The 24,886-nt window shown below is 37.6% G+C and overlaps 1 protein-coding gene across 1 annotated transcript in view; it reads left to right on the top strand.

The window, feature by feature from the left end:
- CDH17 (cadherin 17) overlaps positions 1-24,886 on the top strand; it is a 776,088-nt gene that overhangs the window by 78,014 nt on the left and 673,188 nt on the right. Inside the window, exon 3 of the mRNA XM_044067353.1 lies at positions 3,133-3,202. Coding sequence (XP_043923288.1) covers positions 3,146-3,202 — 57 coding nt within the window. The 5' untranslated portion in view covers positions 3,133-3,145. The remainder of the gene's footprint in view (positions 1-3,132; positions 3,203-24,886) is intronic.

The following is a 24,886-nucleotide window of genomic DNA, read 5'->3' as shown; positions in this document are numbered from 1 at the left end:
ATTGTGTGAGTCATCCTAAATATAACTACATAAACTGCATGGATATTATTCATCTTTTCTATGTATTGTTCTTCCAGAAATGTCTATAACTTCAGCCATCATCAAGATCCAATTAAGAAAATGATACTAGATGGATTCAGTGAACTTAACAAAATAAGGGTACCGTACAATAGGGACAGATCTAGTAAATAAACTCAAGACAACTAGATAATAGCTAACCTTCACATAGACAAATGTCTTCGGAAAAATGGAGGACTATTTTTTAAACTTTAAAGTCAATGGAACACCAGAATTAGCATGAGTAAGTGTTTTGTGAGCAGTAATAGGAAACAAAATCTAAATATACACTGCATTCTGACTGTTGGCAAATTGTAAATCATATTTGCTATACAGAAATTTGTAAACGATTATGAATATGGTCTTAGTTCATGTGTGCTGATGAGTGCATTTTAGGTCTAAAGGATACTCAGATCTAGCTTTCTTGCAGGTGAGTCATCACCTAGCAAATACTACCTCTGACATTTTTCTCCTTCTCTTCTCTTTAATTTTTTTTCTTTTTTACTTTAATTTTCTTATTTTCTACGTCTTATTTTCCTTCTTATGTCTTATTTATCATCTAAATATTATTTTTTGTCACCTGCATGTTTAGAGGGGGTTATGTTTACTTATTTGTACTTCAAGCTTTCTGTCTGTTCATCTAGTATTCTGATTATTTGCTTCATTATTAGTGAGTACATAGGTATACATATTTTATTTCTGACCTAAATGTATTATTCATGTGAAGGAGTTCTTTTTCTTCTTGTGGAACAGATGACAAAAATAAAAAAAGGTTCACAATGACATTACCTAGTACTCTTCTATCCATTGTGCTGATGTGACATTTTAAGGTATTGTGCTATTTGATGTTCTCTGCTCATCAAATGGTTAATGCGATTAGCTATTAATTATAGTCTCTTTCTTCAGTCTGTATGACCGTCATGATAGTCGATAAATATTTTTGTACTCTGTTTAAATGGTTTTCTAAGTCTGAACATTTGATGCTATTGCATTGTTACATATTCAAATGTTGGAATATATAAAGAAAAACAAAAACACATAATACTTTGGCAAGTATTAAATGAAAGGGAATAATAACAGATGCATATACTATGAGACAGGTGGATTTCTAAATATCCTGAAATGAAATGTAATCAGTTATGGTGTTATAAGAGTAGAACTCTGCATTATGCTAGAGGGTGACAACAAAGTCTGAATGGTGTGATTATACTAATGCTTCTTTGCAAAACTATTGGAAATAAATGTAAGTACATGTTGAAATCCTCTCATCATGAAAAACCTAAACTATCCAACATGCAAACTATAGATAATGTTGGTAATTAGATTGAATCAAAGTAGTAAGATTAGTTTAACCTGGCTTAAAAGAAAATATCTCCAGGGTATATTAAAATAATTTAAATTTTGGTAGTTTTACACCTGCCCATTTTCAAAAAGAAAAACCCTATAATTGCTAACAGATATAGCTCAAAGTATTTAGAGATATCAAAAGTAGAGTGATATGGCAGAAATCACAGAAATGAATTACAAAATGTATGCAATTGCTGGCGTTGCATTATGCATAAACATGCTGTCATCTGACATTTTCTATGGATGTATCTTATGCTTAGCTTTAGTCTACTGCATATAGTCATGTTGTTATTTGCTAGTATGTATATTTATTTTATGCACAAACAGGGCATCACTATTGCTGTGAAGATATATGCCTATATACTTAAATGTTCATAAAATATACATTTCAGTAACAGTGTGGGGCAAATTATTAAACATGCTAGAAATACACAGAAAACCTAGGCACCCCAGTATAACATCATGTCTAAGCAGCATATGTATACATTATCCTATATAGGTTAATAGAAGTTTACTAGGCCAATTGTTCTAGAGCCCTTACAAGCCTAGCCATATTTATCCTGAGTTGAACCAATTGTCGGTGGTTAGGTGAGTGAAGTTTGTAGAGGTAAGGGTCTATGGTAGTTAATACCAATTCCCTCTTTCTAGGAAGGACATGGGTGCTATCCATAATATTAGCAGCATTTCCTAGTTTGAAAAACCTACCCAATACATGAACGTGTCTATACTTATTTGGGCATATAATACACATAAATGATGCAAATATAAGGCTATAACAACCAGAAAAGGGAATATTAAATCAAGTGCAAGAATCAGATATAAATATTGTTAAATATGAAAGATGCTGGTAAAGGGTTACAATGCTATTCTAAGTGTTGGAAGCCTGGAGTTTGTTACATGGCTTTCAACTGAGTCTTAAAACATTGCTGCTGAATGATTGCAAGGTTCCTATACTTGATGTTATGGTATGTCAGAAAATGGTTGTCTTATAAATGCTGTGCTTTTACTTTTGGTTTGGAAGACTCAGCAGAAAAAAAGCAAAATATGAGTTTTATTTATATTTTCCACTTTTCCATTTTGTAAAGTTGGAGTTGATAATATATTAGATAAATATATTGACAGAAAGATACAAACACACACACACACACACACACACACACACACACACACACACACACACACGGGGAGTTGTTCTGACATTGGTATGAGCAGGTGGGCTTGGACTACTAGAAAAGATTTGTTTACAGTGTGTGATATTTGTAGTGTCACTGAACTGTATTTATTATATGTTGATGATTTAGATGTTTTGGTTTTGATTAATGATGTCTTGATTAAATGGCATGCAGTTAATCACAGTGGATCCTTTAGGTGCATGTCTCAGAAAAGGCACATTGTCTATGTTACACAAGTGCTATGATCAGTTCAGGTATGTGCACAATGTGCTTTACATGTTTTTCCGCTCTTATGTATGCTATGAGGGCAGGTGAATCATGTTCTTTTTGTAGATCATGTAGGACTTTTCTGTGTGTGCTTCATTGCATAATTAGTTCTGTTTTCATTGTTTATTCCAGTCAGAAGCTACCATGCTGGCTAGTTATAAATGTAACAAGTCTCTAACAATAAACTGAGCATTTTAGTTCACATATCTGGTTATCTACTTGGTTTAGTGACCAATGTGTCTAATTATCAGTATAGTATATTGTTGTAATAATTGTTCTTCTTTTACAGCATTCAAGGAAGTATGAGGACTTTCAGCGGCTGTCTTATTTTTCTTCTGAGCATCCTTATATTTCAATGGGTAAGCCATAAATTGTAATTACATTTATCTTTAACTACAGGGACAAGTGCAGTGAAGTACCATTGCAGGTATATAGTGAAAAAAATGAAAAATGGCTAAGTTTTTACATAATTTTCCTCTCATGAGGCAATGTTGTATCTTATTGTTGCAGTACACTTCTTTTGTATTCGTCGTTTATGAGTGGATATACACTGCTAACAGTTGTTAGCTTACAAATATCTTCACACTTCAAGACGTGTAAGATTTTTCCCTGTTCTTTATTTACAAAATTATTTTGACAGTCCAATATGTTACTACTCTTAATGAAAAAAATGAATATTTTCAGTTTCTTTGAAGTCATTGTTTCAGTGACGGTATTAATTTATTGAGCTGTTCAAGACTACAGTTCTGACCTTTCCCATTTCCCACGGGATGGTGCCATTTTAAGACTTACTTCCAAAACTCCACATGCTACAGCAATTGCAGACTAAATGATACTTTGGTAACAGTATATCTCCTCTTCCTTCCTTTTCTGTCTTATGCTACTGGAATGGCACAGATGATAATGATCTGCTGAAAGAACTGATTAGCTATCCTATGTGTTAGTTGGACATAGCACCAGTGCTAGCAAACACATGGGCGCAATCATTCTGCTGAGAAGACCGCGTTTACTGCATCAGTTCCATGATATATCACTTGTTTAATTAAAATTTCTGACAGGCAATGAAAAGAAGCATAGACATGCGCTAAGGTCCCAGCCCTGTTAAAATTCTCCTCTCTTATTCACAACTTCTTATTTTTGTTTTGTGTTGTCTTTTGATAAGGTGAAATAAAGTGTTAACATGCATACTGCAGCAGCGGTAGCATTGTTGCCTCACAGTAAGAGGTTATCCCTTTTGATTCTCGGCTGGAGTGCGGGGAGTGTCTTCTGTGTTCTGTGTGGAGTCTGCATGTCCTCCCCGCGGTTGGGTGGGCATTCGAAAGACATATGTAAATGGGCGTACCTTTGTTGAAGGTTGGACGTCGAGCTGGCACCTCGGCGTTCGTAAAAATCTACTGCCAATCATTAGCGGACCGGAGTTCCGCAGTGGCGACCCCTAATCGAGAAAAAGCCGAAAGACAAACAACAACATGCATACTGCACTAAATGGGGTTTGAAATGCCTTTCAGATTTGCATATTAATATTATTGCTAATGTTTTGATTTAAATTCAATCATGGGTTGTGGTATTTCCTTGCATAAATCTTTTGAAAATGGGTGACTGTAAGTGAAGTGAGATGCAAAACATCTAGTGCTGATGTCATCACATTGCATTGAAAATTAATTTCTAGTAAATCAAGTTCCACTGATGTAAGATTTATGAAATGTAATCCTGGATTACGATTTGGCAAAAACTCTTCAGTAAGCTAGAGATGAGACAAACATTTCCTTTTTTAATCCATTTTCTAATAAGGTATTATTAGCATGATTACACTTGACATGTTAATAACACATTTTTATAATTTATAGTTTTATTTTTTAATTATACTAAAACAGACCACTTTCTTAACTTTTAAGACTGTCAGGTGTCACTTTGCTCTCTCATCCCTACACTTTGAGTAACTGCACAGTACTAAAAGTTGTTGGGTATTTACAGAGTTCCCTCCATTCCAACCAATTTTGTTTTTTCACGTTATTAGCGACTGTCTAAAAAGAAAGTATTGTGCACATATTTAAGATGTTGGAATTTCATGCCATTTACAGGTTATCACATCCTTGCTATCATATACTAATTATAAATGGATTTGTCACTCATAGCTCACCTATAAAGAAGTACATGCTGAAGCTAATACACAGTTTTTTGCATCACAAGTAAACACTACATAACAACACGCTATTAACAATAGTCGAGCGATTGAACACTAACAGATGCACAGAGGAAATAATCACACAAAACTGTCAAATTGTTTTGTTAATCCCAGTGTATGTCTCAATGCTATGACACTACATCAGGGGAATTACAAACACATTCATTAATTAATAACTCCAACAATGCATTATATAAGCTCATTATTTTACATTTATTAATTTAAATGTTCTAACAAATGAGGTCATAAAAAGAGTTTTATCTAATTAATTGCTATATTAATGAAGCTAAATATTATCAGTGTATTTTGCACTAGGTCTAAATAATCATTTTTTATTAATGCTTTTTCCAAATAGAAGAAAGATCAAATGATAATGCTTTAACAAAGGTAACCATTGAAATGTCAGGACCTGCTTGAGGGAGTCCTGAAATATGGAAATTGAATGACTAGAAGAACTTATTTACATATACTAAGTCCGAGATGCCATATAAATATTCCCTTTTCTCTGAAGTATGGCAATCTTGGATTTGGTATATATAAGTTTGTGTGTGTTGGGGGTGCAGGGAGGGCTTGCATTCCCACAAAAAAATGTTTTAAGGAAAAAAGTGATTTTCAAGATTTAGTCTTCTCCTGTAATCAGTATTTAGAATCAAATCATGTGATTTTATAAGAAGAGCATTTAACTCATTCACTTCAGTGGAGGTCTGGAAGTTAGTACTCTTAACTCCCAATTATTGCATCCTGAGCTTTTTGACAAAAATCAAATTATGGCCTCACATTTCAAATAAATGTTCATATCTCTGGAGCCATAAGAGTTGCTAAAGAAATGTAGATTGCAAACTGTTCAGCATATTTTTTTTTACAGTGGTAGTGTTCATTATTTTTCTAGATCTTAAACTTGATTTTCTAAGTCGTTATAAGCACAGTAAATATTAATTGTTTAATATTTTGAAAGCAACTTACAATATCTCAGTAGCCATTCAAGCTACACACATACAGACAGCAGTATTTTGCTCATCCATCTATGAAATTTCATATGAGGTTAAACAGCTTTGTCTGTGTTACTTCATTGTTGAGATACTAGAAACGTATTAACATTATGACAAAATAAATAAATAAATAAATACTTTATAAACAATTAATATTTCTTAAGTAACCCATGTCAAATATCAATGGAGTTGTGTTGTTCATCATATACATTTTAAAAAGAAATCTTTCAAGAGCTTGTATGTCGTCTTCTTCTTCTTTTGGCTGCTCCCGTTATGGGTCGCCACAGCAGATCAACTGTTTCCATTTCTTCCTGTCCTCTGCATCTTGCTCTGTCACACCAACCACCTGCATGTCCTCTCTTACCACATCCATAAACCTTATCTTAGGCCTTCCTCTTTTCCTGTTACCTGGCAGTGTCATCCTTAGCATCTTTTTCCCAATATACTCTGCATCCCTCCTCAGCACATGTCCAAACCAATGTAATCTTGCCTCTCTGGCTTTGTCTCCAAACCTTCCAACCTGGGCTGACCCTCTAATATACTTATTCCTAATCCTGTCCATCCTCATCACTCCCAGTGCAAATCTTAACATCTTCAACTCTGCCACGTCAAGCTCTGACTCCTGCCTTTTTGTCAATGCCACTGTCTCCAACCCATATAGCATAGCTGGTCTCACTACCCTCTTGAAGACCTTCCCTTTCACTCTTACTGGTACTCGCCTGTCACAAATCACTCCTGACACTCTTCTCCACCCACTCCATCCTGCCTGTACTCTCTTCTTCACCTCTCTTCCACACTCACCATTACTCTGAACTGTTGATCCCAAGTACTTAAACTCATCCACCTTCGCCACCTCTACTCCCTGCATCCTCACCATTCCTCTATCCTCCCTCTCTTTCAGACACATTTATTCTGTCTTAGTCCTGCTGACCTTCATTTCTCTTCTCTCTACAGCATATCTCCATCTCTCCAGGGTCTCCTCCACCTGTTCCCCACTCTCACTACAGATCACAATGTCATCTGCAAACATCATAGTCCACGGGGACTCCTGTCATCTGTCAACCTGTCCATCACCATTGCAAATAAAAAAGGGCTCAGAACTGATCCTTGGTGTAATCCCACCTCCAGAGCTTGTATGTAGTATAGTTTTGAAATTATTACAGCAAATATGAACAAGCTATATTAGATGCTTAGAGGTATTAGTAGAATGTAACTGCAGAAACACCTGGAGGCATTACTAGGCTGCAATGAATTAAAGGGAATGAATATATGTGAATGAATGCATGAATTAATTAATTAATTTAATTAATTAATTAATGTCATTGTAATTCCCATGATTAAGTAGGATCGCAGCATATGTAGCAAATGTATGTTGCGATTAATAAAATTAGATTAATGGCATTACCTGATTATTTACTGGGATTTTATTTATTTTTTATTTTTATTTATTTTATATTTGTTGACCGGGCTAGTCCAACTGGATAAATTTCTATTTTCAGTAGAGGCCCGGGGAGAAAAGCTCCAATATAGCACAAGATGTAATATACAATTTTATAACAAATAAAGTATAACAAATAAAGTAAGAGGTATTTGGAATAAAAAGAGGATTTTAAAAAGTACATTATTAAGAAGGTGAGTATTAAGTAATATAACATCATGCGGTTGCTTGATAAGAGAGATACACTAGAGTTCATTGTTAGTTAACATAAATGCCTGTGGATTATATATCAGTTGAGTGATATGCAACATTTGGTTACAATCCCAGCATCATGTACCATAATATAAATATACAGATGCAATTATGTTTTTTGAGTGTAATCACAGATATTTACTTCCTTAAGTGCAGCTAACTACAACACATTCAAATGATTTATATAAGAGTACGTTGGCTAAAATCAAAAGCTAGCATGCCATCTACTACTTATATAGGTCAATTGATGCCCCAGAATTCCCAACAGAAACCATCTTATATTGAGCTTGGCATGTTTTAAATGTATAAAAAGAATACACCGCAGGGGTAAGGTACCTCCAAGCAAAGTACTGTATGAGAAACAAAAACAACAAATGGTAGGTACTCCACAACAATCGAAGCAAACCACTTAAAATGACTGAAAAATATTTCTTTAATTCACAAAAGTAAGCACTTTCGCGTCTCCCAGGATGCTTCCTCAGACTTAAAAACAGTTACAAAACATTCTAGATCATTTTAAATACCATTTTCTTTTATCATAGACCAATAAAATGTGTAATAAAAACCACATGATAAAAATCACTTAAAAAATTAAAGTTGCAGTTCATCTTGTTTAACTTTATGCATAGATGATCCTGAGTTTTTATATATATATATATATATATCTATATAGAAAACATGAAAAAAATATATTTATAAGATTATATATGTAAAAGCAAGTTTTAACACTACATAGCCTGTATAGTTACCAACCTGTTGAAAAAAACTCACTTTCAACTTGCTTGCTGTCATATTCCCCGGTGTCTAAGCCCTAATGGACACGCTGCACTCAGTACTACATTGGGTCTTTAGGCTGTTTGAAATTAAGCAGCCTTGCATACCTATAGAATAAGATTCTTCAGTCTTTGGAGTTGAGATCTTCTGGATAGATATAGTGTAATCTAACCACTGTCATTAGTTGTATGAACCAGAAACACACAAACACTTTGAAAAGGCCAGTGGTTGGAATAGAGGGCTTTGCATTAATGTCCAGCCTACTGTTTAACTGAGCATATCCAGCTGCAGCCCTTCACTTGCTAGACTTGATGAAAACATCCATATAGGCCTTAACTGTGAACAGAACCAACACTTATGGAAAATTTCAGCTGATAATGCTTTGCAGCTGTTGCATGAGTTGCCCTTGCTCTTGTTTTTTTTAATCAACCTCAATATCCATTTAGCACATATTTCATATAGTTTTTGAACCCGGTCTTTCATCTGAAATAATTCATCTTAGATAGTTCTAAAGACTTCACTATGTCCAGAACTGAGGTACTTTTTTCCATTAAAGTGACAGTTATATGGAGGAGAAGAAAAAAATCACATGGTTCAAATGTAAATATTTCCAGAAGTCAGTCTTGCCAAATCCAAATAACTGCTCTATGCATGCTAGGTTATTTGCTTTAGGCTTCTGGGCTATAACATGCAAAAATGCAATATCCTTGTCATCCTATCTTTCTGCCATAGCAGTAGATCAGCTATGCCCATTGCTTTTTGAAAATATTTAAAGGCTTTGAAAATCGTTATCAGGGTAAACCAGCCCTTCCACTTAGTGGATAGAGGCATATGAAACCTACAAATGGCCGTTGCCAAAACACTTTCTTGGATCCTAGCCTCTGTATTTGCTTATAAGGTAAGTACTACCAGGGTTTGCTGTATAAGCAAGGTTGCCACTGAAAAACTGAGACTAGGAAGGCCAGCACCTCCCTGTTTAACTGAAGACTTAGTTACTGCAGCTAGTAAGCAACTCTGTTTCCTGACCCAAAAGAACTGTATTATTGACCTGTCACTATTCTGGAGACACATATAGTAATGATGGGTATGAATATATCTAGTTAAATATTATCCTTTGAGATAAAATAGCATTTTGACTATGCATTCAAGTAGGATAAGATGCAACATTTTCCAAGAGAGAGCTGAAGCATATACTCCTTCCATAATGGTGAATGTAATTTTATTTCTAATTATGTTGGGGATTTTTCACATATGTGTTACGAATGATACAGGATTGCTATATACCATATGCCCAGCTGCTTCTTTGCTTTGCATGACAACTGTTCATTTTTATTAATTTTGCAAAAATCATTTAATGTTGAGGTGTGATGTGAAATATTTTTAAATGGATTTTCAATTAGATTAACACAATTTGCCATAACTAATAGGTTTTAATGTCCACATCTACACATTATCATCCTAAGGCAGAAGTAGAGGAATGTAAAAATAAAGAAAGGAAGAAAGAGCATCCCTGTCTGGTACTTGTAAATAGTCTAAAAGGTAAAGAGATGGAAGTGCCTTTTTGAAATCAATGAAAATGGATGATGAATACTTCTGCAATATTTTATATATCTGAATATCTCAGTATAAAATTTATTAGAGTTCTCAAGTGGTCTGTACTGGTGTATCCTTTCAAGAAATCTGCTTGTCACTTATGTGGTAGATGCAGTAATAGAGGTTGTGATCTCTTAGCCAATATGTAAATCACATTTCCATTTCTGGACTGAAAAGAGAAACTTGTCTGTAACTCCCAAACTTTCTGGTATCCTTGCCATATTTGGAAAGAATATAATGTGATAATCTTGCAGAATTCAGGATAAGTGCTACCTGCAAACAACATTTTAAAAAAGATTGCATAAGGGTTTTTTAAATTAATCCTGCATGAGTTTATAAATGTATGATGATAAGCTATTGAGGCCTAAGGCATTGCCACTATATTAGTGTTAGGTACTAAGGACCACCTAAGAGATTTTTACAAGCCAATCTCAACATGGAAGTAGTCCAGAATACCACATCATCAAACCATGTATCAATTTTAGATTTAAATAATTTTAGTGGCTCTGCTCTCCTTATGGTAATAGGTAGTTTGCTCTATCTTATACCAGGTATAGTATTAAAGGTTTTGCAACCGATTTTGTGTTGACCTTAGCATGACTTGCTAATAAATTATTATTTCTAGGCTACATTATGCTGTTAGCAAATGTAATATCCAGGATGGCTGCCAATAAGTCATATCACACACATTTATATATCCATATCAAGTTATACTTATATGGGCGATAAAATACCAAGATCATTTTCAGTTTCTTCAACTATCATAAACTGAGTTGATATTTTTTGTACACCATCTTTGAACCATCTCAATAAAGTTTATTTCTTGTATGGTCTATATGCAAAAAACAACTCTATATTTGAGTATCAGCCTTGCTATGTTCTTAAAAATGGTAGCAGTGTTCTATTGCTCCTAAATGAGATGGAATATAGGACTTTGTCAATAATATCAAAATCTTTACTAGCCTGGTTACTTGAATGTTCCTTAAATTCCATATTCGTTAAAATTATAACATCTAGATCATTAAAATTAGCACATTTAGAAATAAGCTCACCCTCAATTGTATAGATGTATTCCACATTCCTACTACCACTTTTAACAGGCCCAACTTCCTCATCTGTTATTGGAGCTATTAAACTACCCTGCTGCTCTTACCTCATCCTTTCCATTGGTATAGCATCTGTTTAACTGCTAAGGCCAGCTTTGCTGCATTTTTTATATAGTTTGGCATAGAAAGCCAGAAAGGCACAAATGATTTCAGACTGAGATGTAAGCCTGCCTTTATCAAACACAATTAATTGACTCTTCAAATCCTTCACCCTATATGTTAGCGTTTTACCTGGCCTTTTGGACAATGCACATGCCTGAAGCACATTGCTTTGCAGATACTAAGATACATCTCACTCCTGGATTTCATAGCCCTTGGAAACTCTGCTTTTGAAGTTCTGTACTATCTGATTGTGAGATTATCTTTTTTTTAGCATACATCTGTGCAGTCCACACTATTAATCCTCAATGTCATAATATTATTGTCAAATCTACCAAGTGATGTGCTTTCAGCTCTTTAAAGATATCCTGCAAATATCACTTGAAACTTTCCCACCCAACTTTAGTCATCAAACTGCAAATGAGATTTAGTTTGAAATATCTAGTTATTGTATTTTCATAAAACTTAAACAATCCTGAACATAAAACATAAGTGTGTCAAGTCTTCATTCTTTACTATGGAAAACATTAGAGATGTCCCAAAAAATCCAGGAGCATCCCATTATGATCTGATTTAGGGCATGAGTAAACCCTTTTTGATGATGCTGGTGAGACTATGCAAGAGGATCTGAGATAATAGTCTGTCCTCCTGTGTGACAAACTGATTAGGGACATAAACTCATATCTTGGTTCTCCATCACTGTGTATTACATATGGGTCTAATGATACAATGTCCTGCAATCTTGCCTTTAGTATTCTTTGAGTTTAGCATGGCCTTCTGACTAAGAACAAATCTCCAGTCTACTTAATTTCTAAACACATCAAAGTCTCCTAATTATAATGGGAATTTTTACCTCTACTTCTGATTATAGTGGGCTGATAAAATGTAAAAGAAAGCTGGGAAGGGGTCTATATTATAAAATCGAAAAGACTTTACCGCAAACGCTCACGAGTGGAAATGCCTGTAATCGAAGTTGCTATTGTGGGGGCTGCGCCCCCCCCCCCTGCTAAATATATATTCTAACTCCGAGGTCGCACTACAGTGAGGAAAGGGCAAATATCCCACTCCTCACTGTAACACGACCCCACAATCACGGTTTCAATTCCCGGCATTTTCCCTCATGTGAGCGTTCGCGCTAAAGTCTTTTCGTGCTTCTAATATAGACCCGCTGGGAAGTCTATTAGTGTGCTCAGAAAGAATGGCTCTAGGTATGTAATAACTTCTACTGTATGACATCTACCTACTTTGTCTTTCAATATGCTGCATCTAGTCCATCCCACTTGTGGGTGTATATACTTCTCTCCTCCCCTCTTGGATTAAGATATCAAGCTATTTGAAATTAGAGTCCTGTAAAAGCTATGAAGATAGTGTTTCTGTGTTTTAGCTGCTTTTACCTTTTCATAGCATTATGATGTCTACCTTAAGAGATCAGATCAGGCAGCAGAAATGCAGCACAGTGGTACAGCGAATAACATTGTCACCTCACAGCAAGAGGTTTTCTGGTGCAATTCTTGGCTGGGATGCCTTCTATGTAGAGTCTGCGTGTCCTACCTGCATTCACGTCGGTTTCCTCTGGGTGCTCTAGTTTTCTCCCACACTTCAAAGACATGCATTTTGAGCATTTCTCCCCAGCCTTCTGCTGAAAATAGGCTCTGTTGGACTTTCCTGGTCAACAAATGTTAAATATATAAATAAATAAAATCTAAAAGAGAAAACATGGCATTTATTTCGCACTTAGAATTCAAATCCCTATTATTGACATTTAAAGACCTTAAGATGGTGATGTGGCAATGAAAGTAATAATAATAGTACTATTACTAATAAGAATAACCAAGAAAGTAGTTACTCAAATTAACAACAGTGTGACGAAACATAAAAAGCCAGTAGAAAGCATACCACTGCTATAAAAAGTATGAAAGTGTTACTTAATAATAAAGTAAAATATATAATTGCAATTTTATAAAAAAAAAAAAAAAAAAAAAACTTTTTTCACAAAGTAAACTGTGTGCATTTACGTTAAATACACCAAAGCTGAAAACTCAAAGAAGTGCAATCAGATATACGCACAGCTGGTAAGCTTGTTGTGTGACCAGGACTACCATCTTGGCCTACAGTATGATTACTAGTGCTTGATAGGAAATACCAGATGCAGCAACTAGAGTGACTGCAGAGGTTCCTTACGAAAATAATACAAGGTATAACACACTTGCTTTATGCAGAGCACCTTAAAGCCCTTTCCCTATACTCAGTCTGCTATAGGTTGCTAAGGGGTGATCTATGCCTGGTTTACAAGACATCCACAAACCCCACACTTGTGAGTCTCCTGCATATTCATAAGTCAAACAGTACTAAAAATACAAGGTCCTGGGACCTGAATTTTGTCCGTCACTTAAACAAAACATCCTGGATAGACAGATATGTGTCCCAGAGACTGCCACTCCTATGGAACAGGCTTACAATCCATGTGAAGCTGAGTTAATCTATTACCCAGTTTAAGTGCATCCCAGACCAGTGGATAAAAAACGGGAAATTTACCCCGGGCATGGCACCCATATCCTTTATGGACAGAGGTAGCTTATAAATGCCTGGCCTCAATGCCCTATTTGAATTTAGGATGTCATTAATCTTTCAGGAAAACTTGGCTAGGCTTAAAAAGGTCACCTTTTTCATTAGACTAGTAGCAATCTAAGAATCTATGAATTTGTTCACTCAGTGAATTATGTGCAAAAGCTGCACTTGGGTATCATGAATACCCAGACAAAACGGAAGCAGTGTCTTGTGAGCTTTAGCATATGCCTTTTTCTCCTGCACTTTCTGTTTCCTACATATCATGGATTATTCTGGTTCATTAGCTGTTTGGCCCACAACAAAATAAGAATCACTCTGCTTTGTAGTGGCAGAGGGAGGGAATGTATCTTGTTTTTTATCTGTATCTTTCCCTTCTGAAGTCAGCTATTGTTTCATGTCAATGCAGACATATACAGTCAATACCTCATACTTTTTGTATACCTACAATAAATAACTGATACTGAATCTGACAAAAGGAGGTACTGTCAACACAGCCAGCTGGAATTTTGTAAATAATTATATGTCATTTTTGAATATCACACTAATTTATATAAGATGCTGGCATTACAAATGTATTAGAACTGTACATAATATAAGATGTTTGTGTTACAAATGTATCAGAACTGCATTTCATGTGTATATCAAACTGCTCTATACAGATGTTATTGTTAAAAATGTATGTGTAAAGTGCTTGTGCTTAAAATGTATCCACAGTGTGCCCTCCTGGAAAAGAACAGAAATGTACATGCACTATTGCAACTGTTTAAATGTATAGGTAAATAGAGGGTTAACCTCAGTCCAGCAAGCTTTAGATAAATATTTGAAATAAAATTACTTTATAGACTATCTGATAGGTTACAATGCAGCTAGGGACACAAAGTCTGTACTAGGAAGCTTTCTGTATTGTCTTGAGGGTGAATTAATTGATACTTTGGAAGCATGAAGGTATGTAATTGTTTTATGATTTCCGGTATCTGCCAAAGATCTGAGCAGAAGCCCTTGCATGAGTATTTTTACAGGTAGATGCTAAATACTGTCAACTTCAACAATGGGGGTTTGCAAGAGAAGAAGATGACCAGAAATAGTGTCATTCTGCAAGCTATCCCAGCAGTAATAATTTAGATATTATTTTGAGAAGTGTCTTAGTGAGACACAGCATTCTGCATTCTGTCTTGGACCAGACAACAATAAGAACCATTCACCACAGCTGTCTTAAGTTACTAGGGAATAATATAATGCTTTTAGATACAGTCAGGAATATGGCAAAGCTTACTCTAGATTTTATTCTTCTTTATTTGCTTGAGCCTGTACTGCACTCTATTTTAAATATTTCCTGTGATTTTGAGCTCTGATGTCACTGTGAATATATATATTTAGTATTGTCTTATTCTTTTATTATTTATTATTAAATATATTTAATCCTTCAATTGTGGCTGATCTGTGTAGAGATATGTATGTTTAGAGAGTACTTGCATATTTATTTGGTGACACTGTGTGGGCCACTCCTAATAGCCTTGCTCTTGGTCAAACTACCCATTGTATTAATATTACTATCATTCAGTATATTGGGTATCCTTGGAAGAGCCTTAAGGTAGCTGGCAGGAGTGATTGGTGGTTAAAACTACCTTATAGTCTGGGCAGAAGGGGGTATAGCTAGTAAACCTCTGCCAGCCTTCCCAGGTGTGTGTGTCTAAATCAAACTTCAGTGTGTGTGTCAGCTACTTGGGAAGGGACACAAAGCACTGCTTGGACAAAGAGGGTGCTGGAGGTCTTGGCTTGGTCACTCATCTGAGATCTCAACTCTATAGCTGTGCTAGTGGGGAGCCCTATTGGGGTCTGGAGGAAGAGAGAGAAACCAGCCCTGGACTGACTGTGGTCTCTATGTGCTCTTAAAGGAAATTGCACTTGATGCAGAGAGCTGCATCTGGAAATACTTTGTGTGTACCTGTTATCCTCCCAGTGAACATCCCCCCACTGTTGCCAGTGATGAGGATTGAGGCTCCTTGATTACTGGCTGGCAGTGGTGTGTCATCACATATTAATTGGTGGGCAGTGGTGGGATATCCTCATCACATATTAATTGGTAAACAATGGTGGGATCACCACATCACATATTGGGATTCAGTGGTGTGGATATTGAACTCCTGTAGCCTGCAAAACAGTGGTCACTAAAGAAGGTGTTTGTGCCCAAAAACAACTATACCATAGACATTCAGAGTTTCATATCACAATAGTTTTATTTATTTTTTGTTAGCTTAGTTAGTCTGGAAGAGCAGGCAAGGATGTCAAAGGAGAATTATGGCAAGCTGACAAGAAGCCATTTGTCTGAGATGTGCCATGCCAAAGGATTGGTGCATGCCAGCCTGACTAAACCGGAAATGATTGCAGTCTTAGCCTCAGTTGCATCACAGACCAGCAACGAGGAAGACAACCAGACTGGCCTTGGAGATGTGCAACTCTCAGAAAATGGACAGTTCAGCTTTGCCTCAGAGGACTTAAAAATCCATCTGGAGTTAAAGAGATTTGAACTGGAGGCCAAACATTTGAAACTAGAATCAGCAGAGAGACTGTGCCAGGAGAAACAAATGTAATTAGAATCAGCAGAGAGACTGAGACATCTGGAAGCCAAAGAAAATGAGAGGCAGAGGCAACATGAAAATGAAATGTTGACTCTTCACCAGGGTCATGGAAGTAATGGGGAAGGGAATAACAGAACCCCAGAAGCAATAAAGGTCAGTAAATTTCTTCCACAATTTACAGACAGTGATAATTTTGACAGTTTTATTCATATGTTTGAAAGGGTATGTAAACAGTATAATGTTGACCAAGGGCTCTGGGTATGGTTCCTGACCCCATTACTCCATGATAAAGCTGTATATGCTGTTTCTAAATTGTCTTATACTGATTGATTAAATGATAACACAGTTAAAATTGTTTATTAGAGTGTTTTAAGTTAACACCTGAAGCTTATAAAAAAAGTTTCTTGAGCATAGACGCAAGGCAGAAGAAAGTGTGCATGACTATATTGCTGAGTTAAGCACTTATTTTCATAGGTGGGTGAGTGGGTGTCAGGTCACTATTTTGAAGGGCTGGCAGACCTGTTGGTGAGGGAAAAAGCCCTTAGCACTTTGCCTGAGGACATGAGAATCTGGTTGGCAGATAGAGAATGCAACACCATAGATGAGTTGGGGGAAAAAGGAGACCTATACCTAGCAAGCAGGGCATCACTGCACAGGAAAGTATACCCAGTGCTGCAGATGGGTAAGAGGGAACCCATGGTGGGCAGCCTAAACCTCCCCAACAGAGTCTGCCAGTAACAGGGGACACCACTAGTTCAGGTACTCAGACAGGATCAAGGGTTAACTTTTTTAAATGTAACCAGTGGGGCCATGTAAAATACAGATGTCCACAGAGGCAAGGTGGGAAACAAAATGTAGGGGAGCCAGCAAGTGGGAATGACAGAATGTCATTGATAAGTTGTCTGGAGACAACAAGGGTACCAAACTACCACAAGAGGTTATAGCCTATCTTTGTAGTTTGCAAACAGGCCACTGCTAAGAAAGACACAGCATCTGACCTAACCAGTGTGAAGCCTGCAATGGTTAAAGAGAAGCACTACTTGCTTGAGCAGTCTACTCCAGTCAGAGCATTATGAGGGACCCCATTCCAAATATTTTTGGTTAGAGTTCACCTTGACTGGGAGTGTGGAAATGGAAGCAAGAAAGTAGGTGTGTTTGAGGGGTTCTACCTCAGATGAACGAAACACCACATAACCGACAAGACATGACAACACGACAACGTAAATAACCGACTCTGAACGCCATTGGTATGCCTCGCCCTACCACGTTCCAGGTAATGTGGTAGGAGCGAGAGGCACTATTAGCATACCAATGTTGGCGTTTTCAGAGTCGGTCATTTACGTTGTCGGTGATGTAAGTTTTCAGTGTTGTCGTGTCGGTTAACTGCTTGTCGGTTATGTGGTGTTTCGTTTATCTGAGGTAGAACCGTTTGAGGATATAACTGCAAATGTCCTGATAGTGAATTATTCTGATAATGCAGTACCTTGTGCGCATGCAATTAAATGCAGTCAGGCTTGGAGACAGGCATGTGGGTCTGTTAGCCTGGGAGGACCCAGACAGACTGCACACTTGAAGCCAGGACTATTGAGGTGGTGACTTCAGAGAGGGAGTTACCCTGTAGCAGTGAGACTGAAGGTGAGCCATAGCTGCTGGTGGCTACTGATGTTCCCTTGGACAGAGTGACTGCAAGGGCCAAGGTGAGTAGTAGTACCCGGGCTGACAGTGAGGTACTACTGTCAGAGGATACTAGACTTTCTGTGGAAAGGGAGCTTGGAAGGGTTACAAAGAGAAAGTTGAGACAGGCTCAGATCTCAGACCATACATTACAAGGCTTGAGGAAGGTAGCTCGGGAGAGGGGCAATCTGTATACTGGGACAAAGGGTTACTGTATAGAGAGTCGACCCTTGAAGGAGGGCTAGAGAGTGAGGGAATACAGCAGTTGGCAGTGCCCAGAGCCTACCATCTGTCAAGTCTACCCATAGCCCATGACATTCCCTTTGCAGGTCATATGGGCATAAAGCATACCAAGAGATGTATTGTGCAGAACTTTTATTGGCCTGGTATTTCCAGTGATGTAACAGGGTACTGCAGGACCTGTGAGCAGTGACAAAAAGGTAGGCAAGGCAGGAAACAAGGTCAAAGCTTCTTTGATGCCTTTGCTTGTGATTGAGGAGCCATTTTAGAGGGTAGCTATGGCTATTGTGGGGCCTCTGAGTACCCCAAGTTCCACAGGGAAGATGTATATCTTAATGGTAGCAGATTATGGTACCAGATACCTTGAGGTGGTGGTGGATTTCCAGTGATGTAACAGGGTACTGCAGGACCTGTGAGCAGTGACAAAAATGTAGGCAAGGCAGGAGACAAAGTCAAAGCTTCTTTGATGTTTTTGCTTGTGATTGAGGAGCCATTTCAGAGGCTAGCTCTGGCTATTGTGGGGCCTCTGAGTACCCCACGTTCCACAAGGAAGATGTATATCTTAGTGTAGTAGATTATGGTACCAGATATCATGAGATGGTGGCACTGTCCTCCATTAAGTCAGAAAAGGTGGCAAATGCTCTGTTAGAGATTTTTAGCAGAGTAGGTTTCCCAAAAGAAATTCTGACTGATAGAGGTGCCAATTTCATGTCAGACCTGCCAGCTTGTCTGTTGAAGCACTGTTGGGTGAAGCACCTGAAGACCACCCCTACCATCCCCAGACTAATGGTCTGGTGGAGAGGTTAAACTGTACACTAAAGACCATGCTATGGGCATTTGCAGACCACTTTAAGAGAGAGTGGGAGAAATATTTGCCACATCAGTTGTTTGCTTACAGAAAGGTGTCCCAGGAATCCACAATTGTTTCACCCTTTGAGTTGCTGTAGGGGCATAGGGTGAGGGGACCTCTACATTTGATTCTCAATGCATGGCAGGGTAAGTGTGAATCCCACAAAGAGTGTGTTGTGCATATGTTCTAAACCTCAGGACAAGGCTCATGGAACTAAAGGGCTTGGTCCAGGAGAAAGTGGCAGAAGCACAACAGCAGAAAAAGGTCTGGTATGGCAGGCATGCTCAATACGGAGAGTATGCTGTGGGAAAGCAGGTTATGTTTCTCATTCCTGTCAGATACAATAAGCTGCAGGCAGCTTGGGAGGGGCCCTTCAAAGTGGAAAGGAAGGTCAATGATGTTAACTACATGATAGAACTGCTAGGCGGGAGGCAGGGGCAGAAACTGTACCATGTTAACAAGATGAAACCTTAACATAAGGATGCCCTGGTGCTAAGTGTGATACCAGTGCCTTGGCCCAGCAATCAAGGAGCCTCAATCCTCACCACTAACACCAGAGAGGGCATCTCATATATGAGGAAAGGATAACAAATACACTCAGTAAAGTGCAATTTCCCTTAAGAGCACACAGAGATCACAGTCAGTTCAGGGCTGGTTGTTCCCTTGCTCCCCAGGTCCCCAATAAGACTCCCCACTGGCACAGCTATAGGGTCCAGATCTCAGCCTAGCTAGGTAAGCTAAAATCTCCAGCACCCTCTCTGTCCAATCAGTGCTTCGTGTCCCTGCCCAAGTAGCCGACACACACACTTTGAGATAAGTTTATACAACCACACATACACTCCTGGGGAAGGCAGGCACAGGTTCTCCAGCTGTTCCCCCTTTTCCAGACTATACAGTAGTACCCTGCCACCACCCAGCTAATAATATTGGCTACCCAAGGGCCCTTAAAAGGGTGCCCAATTATTACTGTGCAATATTATTATCCAGTTGGTAGATGTGACTAAACTATCAAGGTTTATTAGAGTGACTTGGTACAGTAATCACTATAAATATGCAATGCACTCTAGAGCTTAAATTATCTCTACACAAAACTGCCACAGTTGAAAGGGTTTAAAATATTTAATAATAAATAATTAAAACCACAAGACAATACTTTCTGCTACACAGACAGTGTCGGTCAAGAGTTCAGAGATCACACAGAAATACTTAAAATAATTCAGTAGTACACTTCTGACATAACAGAAAAACACTTAGTCTAATCTTTCTAGATTATAGCTATCTCTAAAAGAAAACATAAGTCTAAGATAACTTACATGTGAGCAAGAGGCAGTGCTGTAAGTTGGTTGATCAAAACAAAAATACTTAATGTCTTCTGATTATCTCTGTTTAAATTGAAATTGCAGTTCTGATAAACATTACATCATTCTTTCACTTTCCTGGTGTTCCCAGGCTACACATTAACTGCATTTACATTCTTAGCATCTCCCTTTTGTTATCTTGCAGCTGGTCAGGAAACAGAGCAATAAAATACATTTGCATATTTAAATCTAGCAATTTAACTCTTGGTTAAAACAACAGAAAGAATGTCTTCATCTAGACTGGAGCCGACTTTAGATCAAAGGGTCACAACATGCTTTTACTGGGTCAGTAGAGAGCACTGTTGCCACATTTTTGTAACAGCATTTCTTTACATTTAAGACAACAAGCCTGTAGTTTACATTCATATTTACAAATGATAGAATTATCTATAAAATTCTATCTGGCTAGGCTGGCAGCCTTCAGCCTTCTCTACCAGTCATCACACTAAGTATTTGCAGTAGAAAGCAGGAGGAGTCTGAGGGAGATCTTTGGCTACAGGGAGCAAGCCAGCAAAATCCCAAATTACTATGGTGGAGCCTAGGGTTGCAGGCATATGATTTGACAGTGCAACAATGTAATGGGGTCAGCAATGCCAAGGCAGCTGGGATCTCAAGACAGGATATAGGATTAATGTATTCCCAGATAGGTTCATCCCTCTCAAGCAAAAATTATCAGGGGTCACTTGAAAAACTAGCTTGAGTCTTCGAAGGGGGGGGGGGTGACAAAAGGAGGTACTGCCAGGACAGCTAGCTGGAATTTTGGAAATAATAATAATATATCATTTGTAAATATCAAACTAATTTATATAAGATGGTGGTGTTAAAAATGTGTTAGACCTGCACGTCATATAAGATGCTTATGTTACAAATGTATTACAACTGTATATCATGTGTATATCAAACTGCTCTGTACAGATGTTTGTGTTCAAAAAAGTGTGTGTAAATTCTTGTGCATAAAATGTATTTGCAGTGTGCCCTACTGGAAGAGAACAGAAATGTGCATGCACTATGGCTACACCATAGTCATTTGGAATTTTGCTGGCTTCAGCGAAATGTTCAGCATGGGAAACACAGAGCTGGAATTATTAAAGAGTGTTTGCAAACAGTTTTGAAAAATGTGAAATATTTACTTTTGCGATTTTTTTTTGGCTGCTGTTTTTTTTTTTTTTTGGATCACATCAACATACTTTTGGGGGTGGAATACTATATTGTTCATATAAGGGCGTTTGAAATGTTTTTGTTGTGATTATCTTCATTTAGGATTTAACAAATACTTTTTTGACAAAGGCTTTCCTGTGATTTATATATGTTCCTATGATAATCATATAGTGTATTTGTGTACTATAAACTTGGAGCATATTGGTTGTTGAAACTGTTTAATCTTCTCCTGATTTAAACAACAAAGCTTGTTTTATATTGTATGCATGTTTCACTATTGTTAGGGTTTCGTTGTTTCCCTCTCCACTGTTCAATGGTACCTTTTGTTTCTTCTAAATTTATCCCATATTTTTTAATTTATATGGGGAAATTAGTTGTGTTATACCTTGGATTTATTAGGTGCAGACATGTCTATATAGTATTTTGACTCTAAATATAGGGTCCCCCCCTTTATTCCTATTATGATATAATATCATCAAGTCCGATTGGACATATAATTCCTAATTAATGTTGGCCTCATAGAATTGGTACTTTTTGGATCCAATGTTGCTTGGGATTGGTGTGTTTTTTGTTATTCAGACAACAATTATATTTACTATTGGCTCTTTCCTTGGGTCATATGCAGCAAAGTTGTATTTTATTTCTAGTTTTGTTATAGTAGTCACTATAATTAGGAGGCAGCCACTGCTGGTTCTACTTTTGGGAAGCTTTTGAGTGGTGAATTCTACTACAGGGGCTGATTTCTCTTCATTATTATCCCTATTGCAATTGTGATTACTTCAAACAACGACGTTGTCCAAACTTTGAGACACTTTACTGCTGTGTCAAGGTACTGTTTGCCAGGACATATCCTGGATTTTGTTTTCCTTTTGGGCTTTATGCTTGGACTTAGATTTTTTTCTTTCTGTTAATTCAATGTACAGTCTTGTGATGACATCTTATCCTTTTTCTGTACATTTGTTAGTTATAATCTACATGTTGTGGATGATTTGTTGATATTATAATATTGTCTATGTTAGAGTACTTATTTGTTAAAAGTGCTTCATCTTGTAGTGTAATTTTTTCAACTTTGCATATTGCATATCTACATACCACCTTACTAATTTTATACCTATCTTTACCTCCTTGCAAAACCTCTAACTAACCCCTACCTCTACTCTCCTTCAATTATATGCATCATAAACAGCTATACACCTCCTACTAAAGTTTCACCCCACCTCTGTATCTCTACTCCTCTTTCTTTACTACAATTGCTTTCTCCCTATATCTTTTATTTTTTCCCTCTCTACCACTATGCCTCTCCACACTATTACAATAATTCTAACTATATCCTTTCATCTCTATCTACTCTTCCATCTAACATCGCATGACACAAATCACATACCTCTTAAACTTACAGACTCAACTTCTACCTACACACAAACCCTTCCTAGTTATTCCTCAATAGGCTCAACCATATTTTCTACAGACACATTTCTACTAGCCAAAGTAAATATCTTCCAGAAACACAAAGTCTACCATAACTATCCCAAACATTATTTCTCCCAGCTGCACCACTCCACTCAAAATACCCTTTCTAATTTAATAAAATGTGGGGATATACACCCAAACCCAGGGCCTCTTCTCAAAATGCAAAACCAATCAAATCCCACCAAATCTCTAAACTTTACTACCATTACTATACAAAGCATTAGAAACAAAATTCTGCACTTCCATGCATGGTTACACCTAAACAGACCTGATTTCACAGCTATGACAGAGACATGGGTGAAGCCATGCATAAATAATACAGAATTCCTACCCCCCGACTATTCATGCCTTAGAAATGACAGACCACACAAAAAGGGCGGGGGCATTGCCTTAATATACCCAAGTAGCTATACCATAGTTCCCTACTCAAAACCCATACCACATTTCTCCCCTGCTGAACTCTTAGTTACAATATTAAAACAAAATAACCGCAAAACCCTATGCATCATAGTTTTATGCATTCCCCCAGGCGATAACATTCCCATTCTAGAAGATATTCTAGCCTGGTCATCCAAACATATTTAAAATGAAACTATCATACTAGGGGATGTAAATATAAATTGGTCAAATATCACCAATCAAAACCTCCAAATATCAACCTATACAACTACACCCAACTTCTTCTTCTTTCGGCTGTTCCCATTAGGGGTCACCACAGTGAATCATCTGTTTCCATTTCTTCCTGTCCTCTGCATCATGCTCTTTCACACCAACCGCCTGCATGCCCTCTCTCACCACATCCATAAACCTTATCTTAGGCCTTCCTCCTTTCCTCTTACCTGGCAGCTCCATCCTTAGCATCCTTTTCCCAATATATTCAGCATCCCTCCTGTACAAACCAACACAATCTCACCTCTCTTACTTTGTCTCCAAACTGTCTAACCTGAGCTGACCCTCTAATATACTGATTCCTAATCCTGTTCATCCTAGTCACACCCAGTGCAAATATTAACATCTTTAACTCTGCCACATCCAGCTCTGACTCCTGCCTTTTTGTCAGTGCCACTGTCTCCAATCCATATAACATAGCTGGTCTCACTACCCTCTTATAGACCTTCCCTTTCACTCTTACTGGTACCCGTCTGTCACAAATCACTTCTGACACTCTCCTCCACCCATTCCACCCTGCCTGTACTCTCTTCTTCACCTCTCTTCCACACTCACCATTACTCTAAACTGTTGATCCCAAGTACTTAAACTCATCCACCTTTACTAACTCTACTCCCTGCATCCTCACCATTTCTCTACCCTCTCTCTCATTTACACACATATATTCTGTTTTAGCCCTGCTGACCTTCATTCCGCTCCTCTCTAAAGTATATCTCCACCTCTCCAGGGTCTCCTCAACCTGGTCCCTACTCTCACTACATATCACAATGTCATCTGCAAACATCATAGTCCACTTGGCCTCCTGTCTGATCTCGTCTGGCAACCTGTCCATCACCACTGCAAATAAGAAACTAATTTCTGATATATCCAGGCCCAACACTCAGATGATACAAGGCACAACCTTAGATTGGATCCTTGTGTCTGACCCAAATAAAATCTCCACTTTTGGAACTTTACCAAACACTATCAGTGACCACCTACCAGCCTTCACCATCCGCAAAACTACTACAACGACCGGTAATCATCACTTAAAACTAATAA

Source organism: Protopterus annectens, chromosome 3.part1 (assembly GCF_019279795.1).
Source record: "Protopterus annectens isolate FY-2018-M chromosome 3.part1, PAN1.0, whole genome shotgun sequence".
NCBI classification, from domain to species: domain Eukaryota; kingdom Metazoa; phylum Chordata; order Ceratodontiformes; family Protopteridae; genus Protopterus; species Protopterus annectens.
This window is presented reverse-complemented; position numbering and strand designations above follow the sequence as displayed.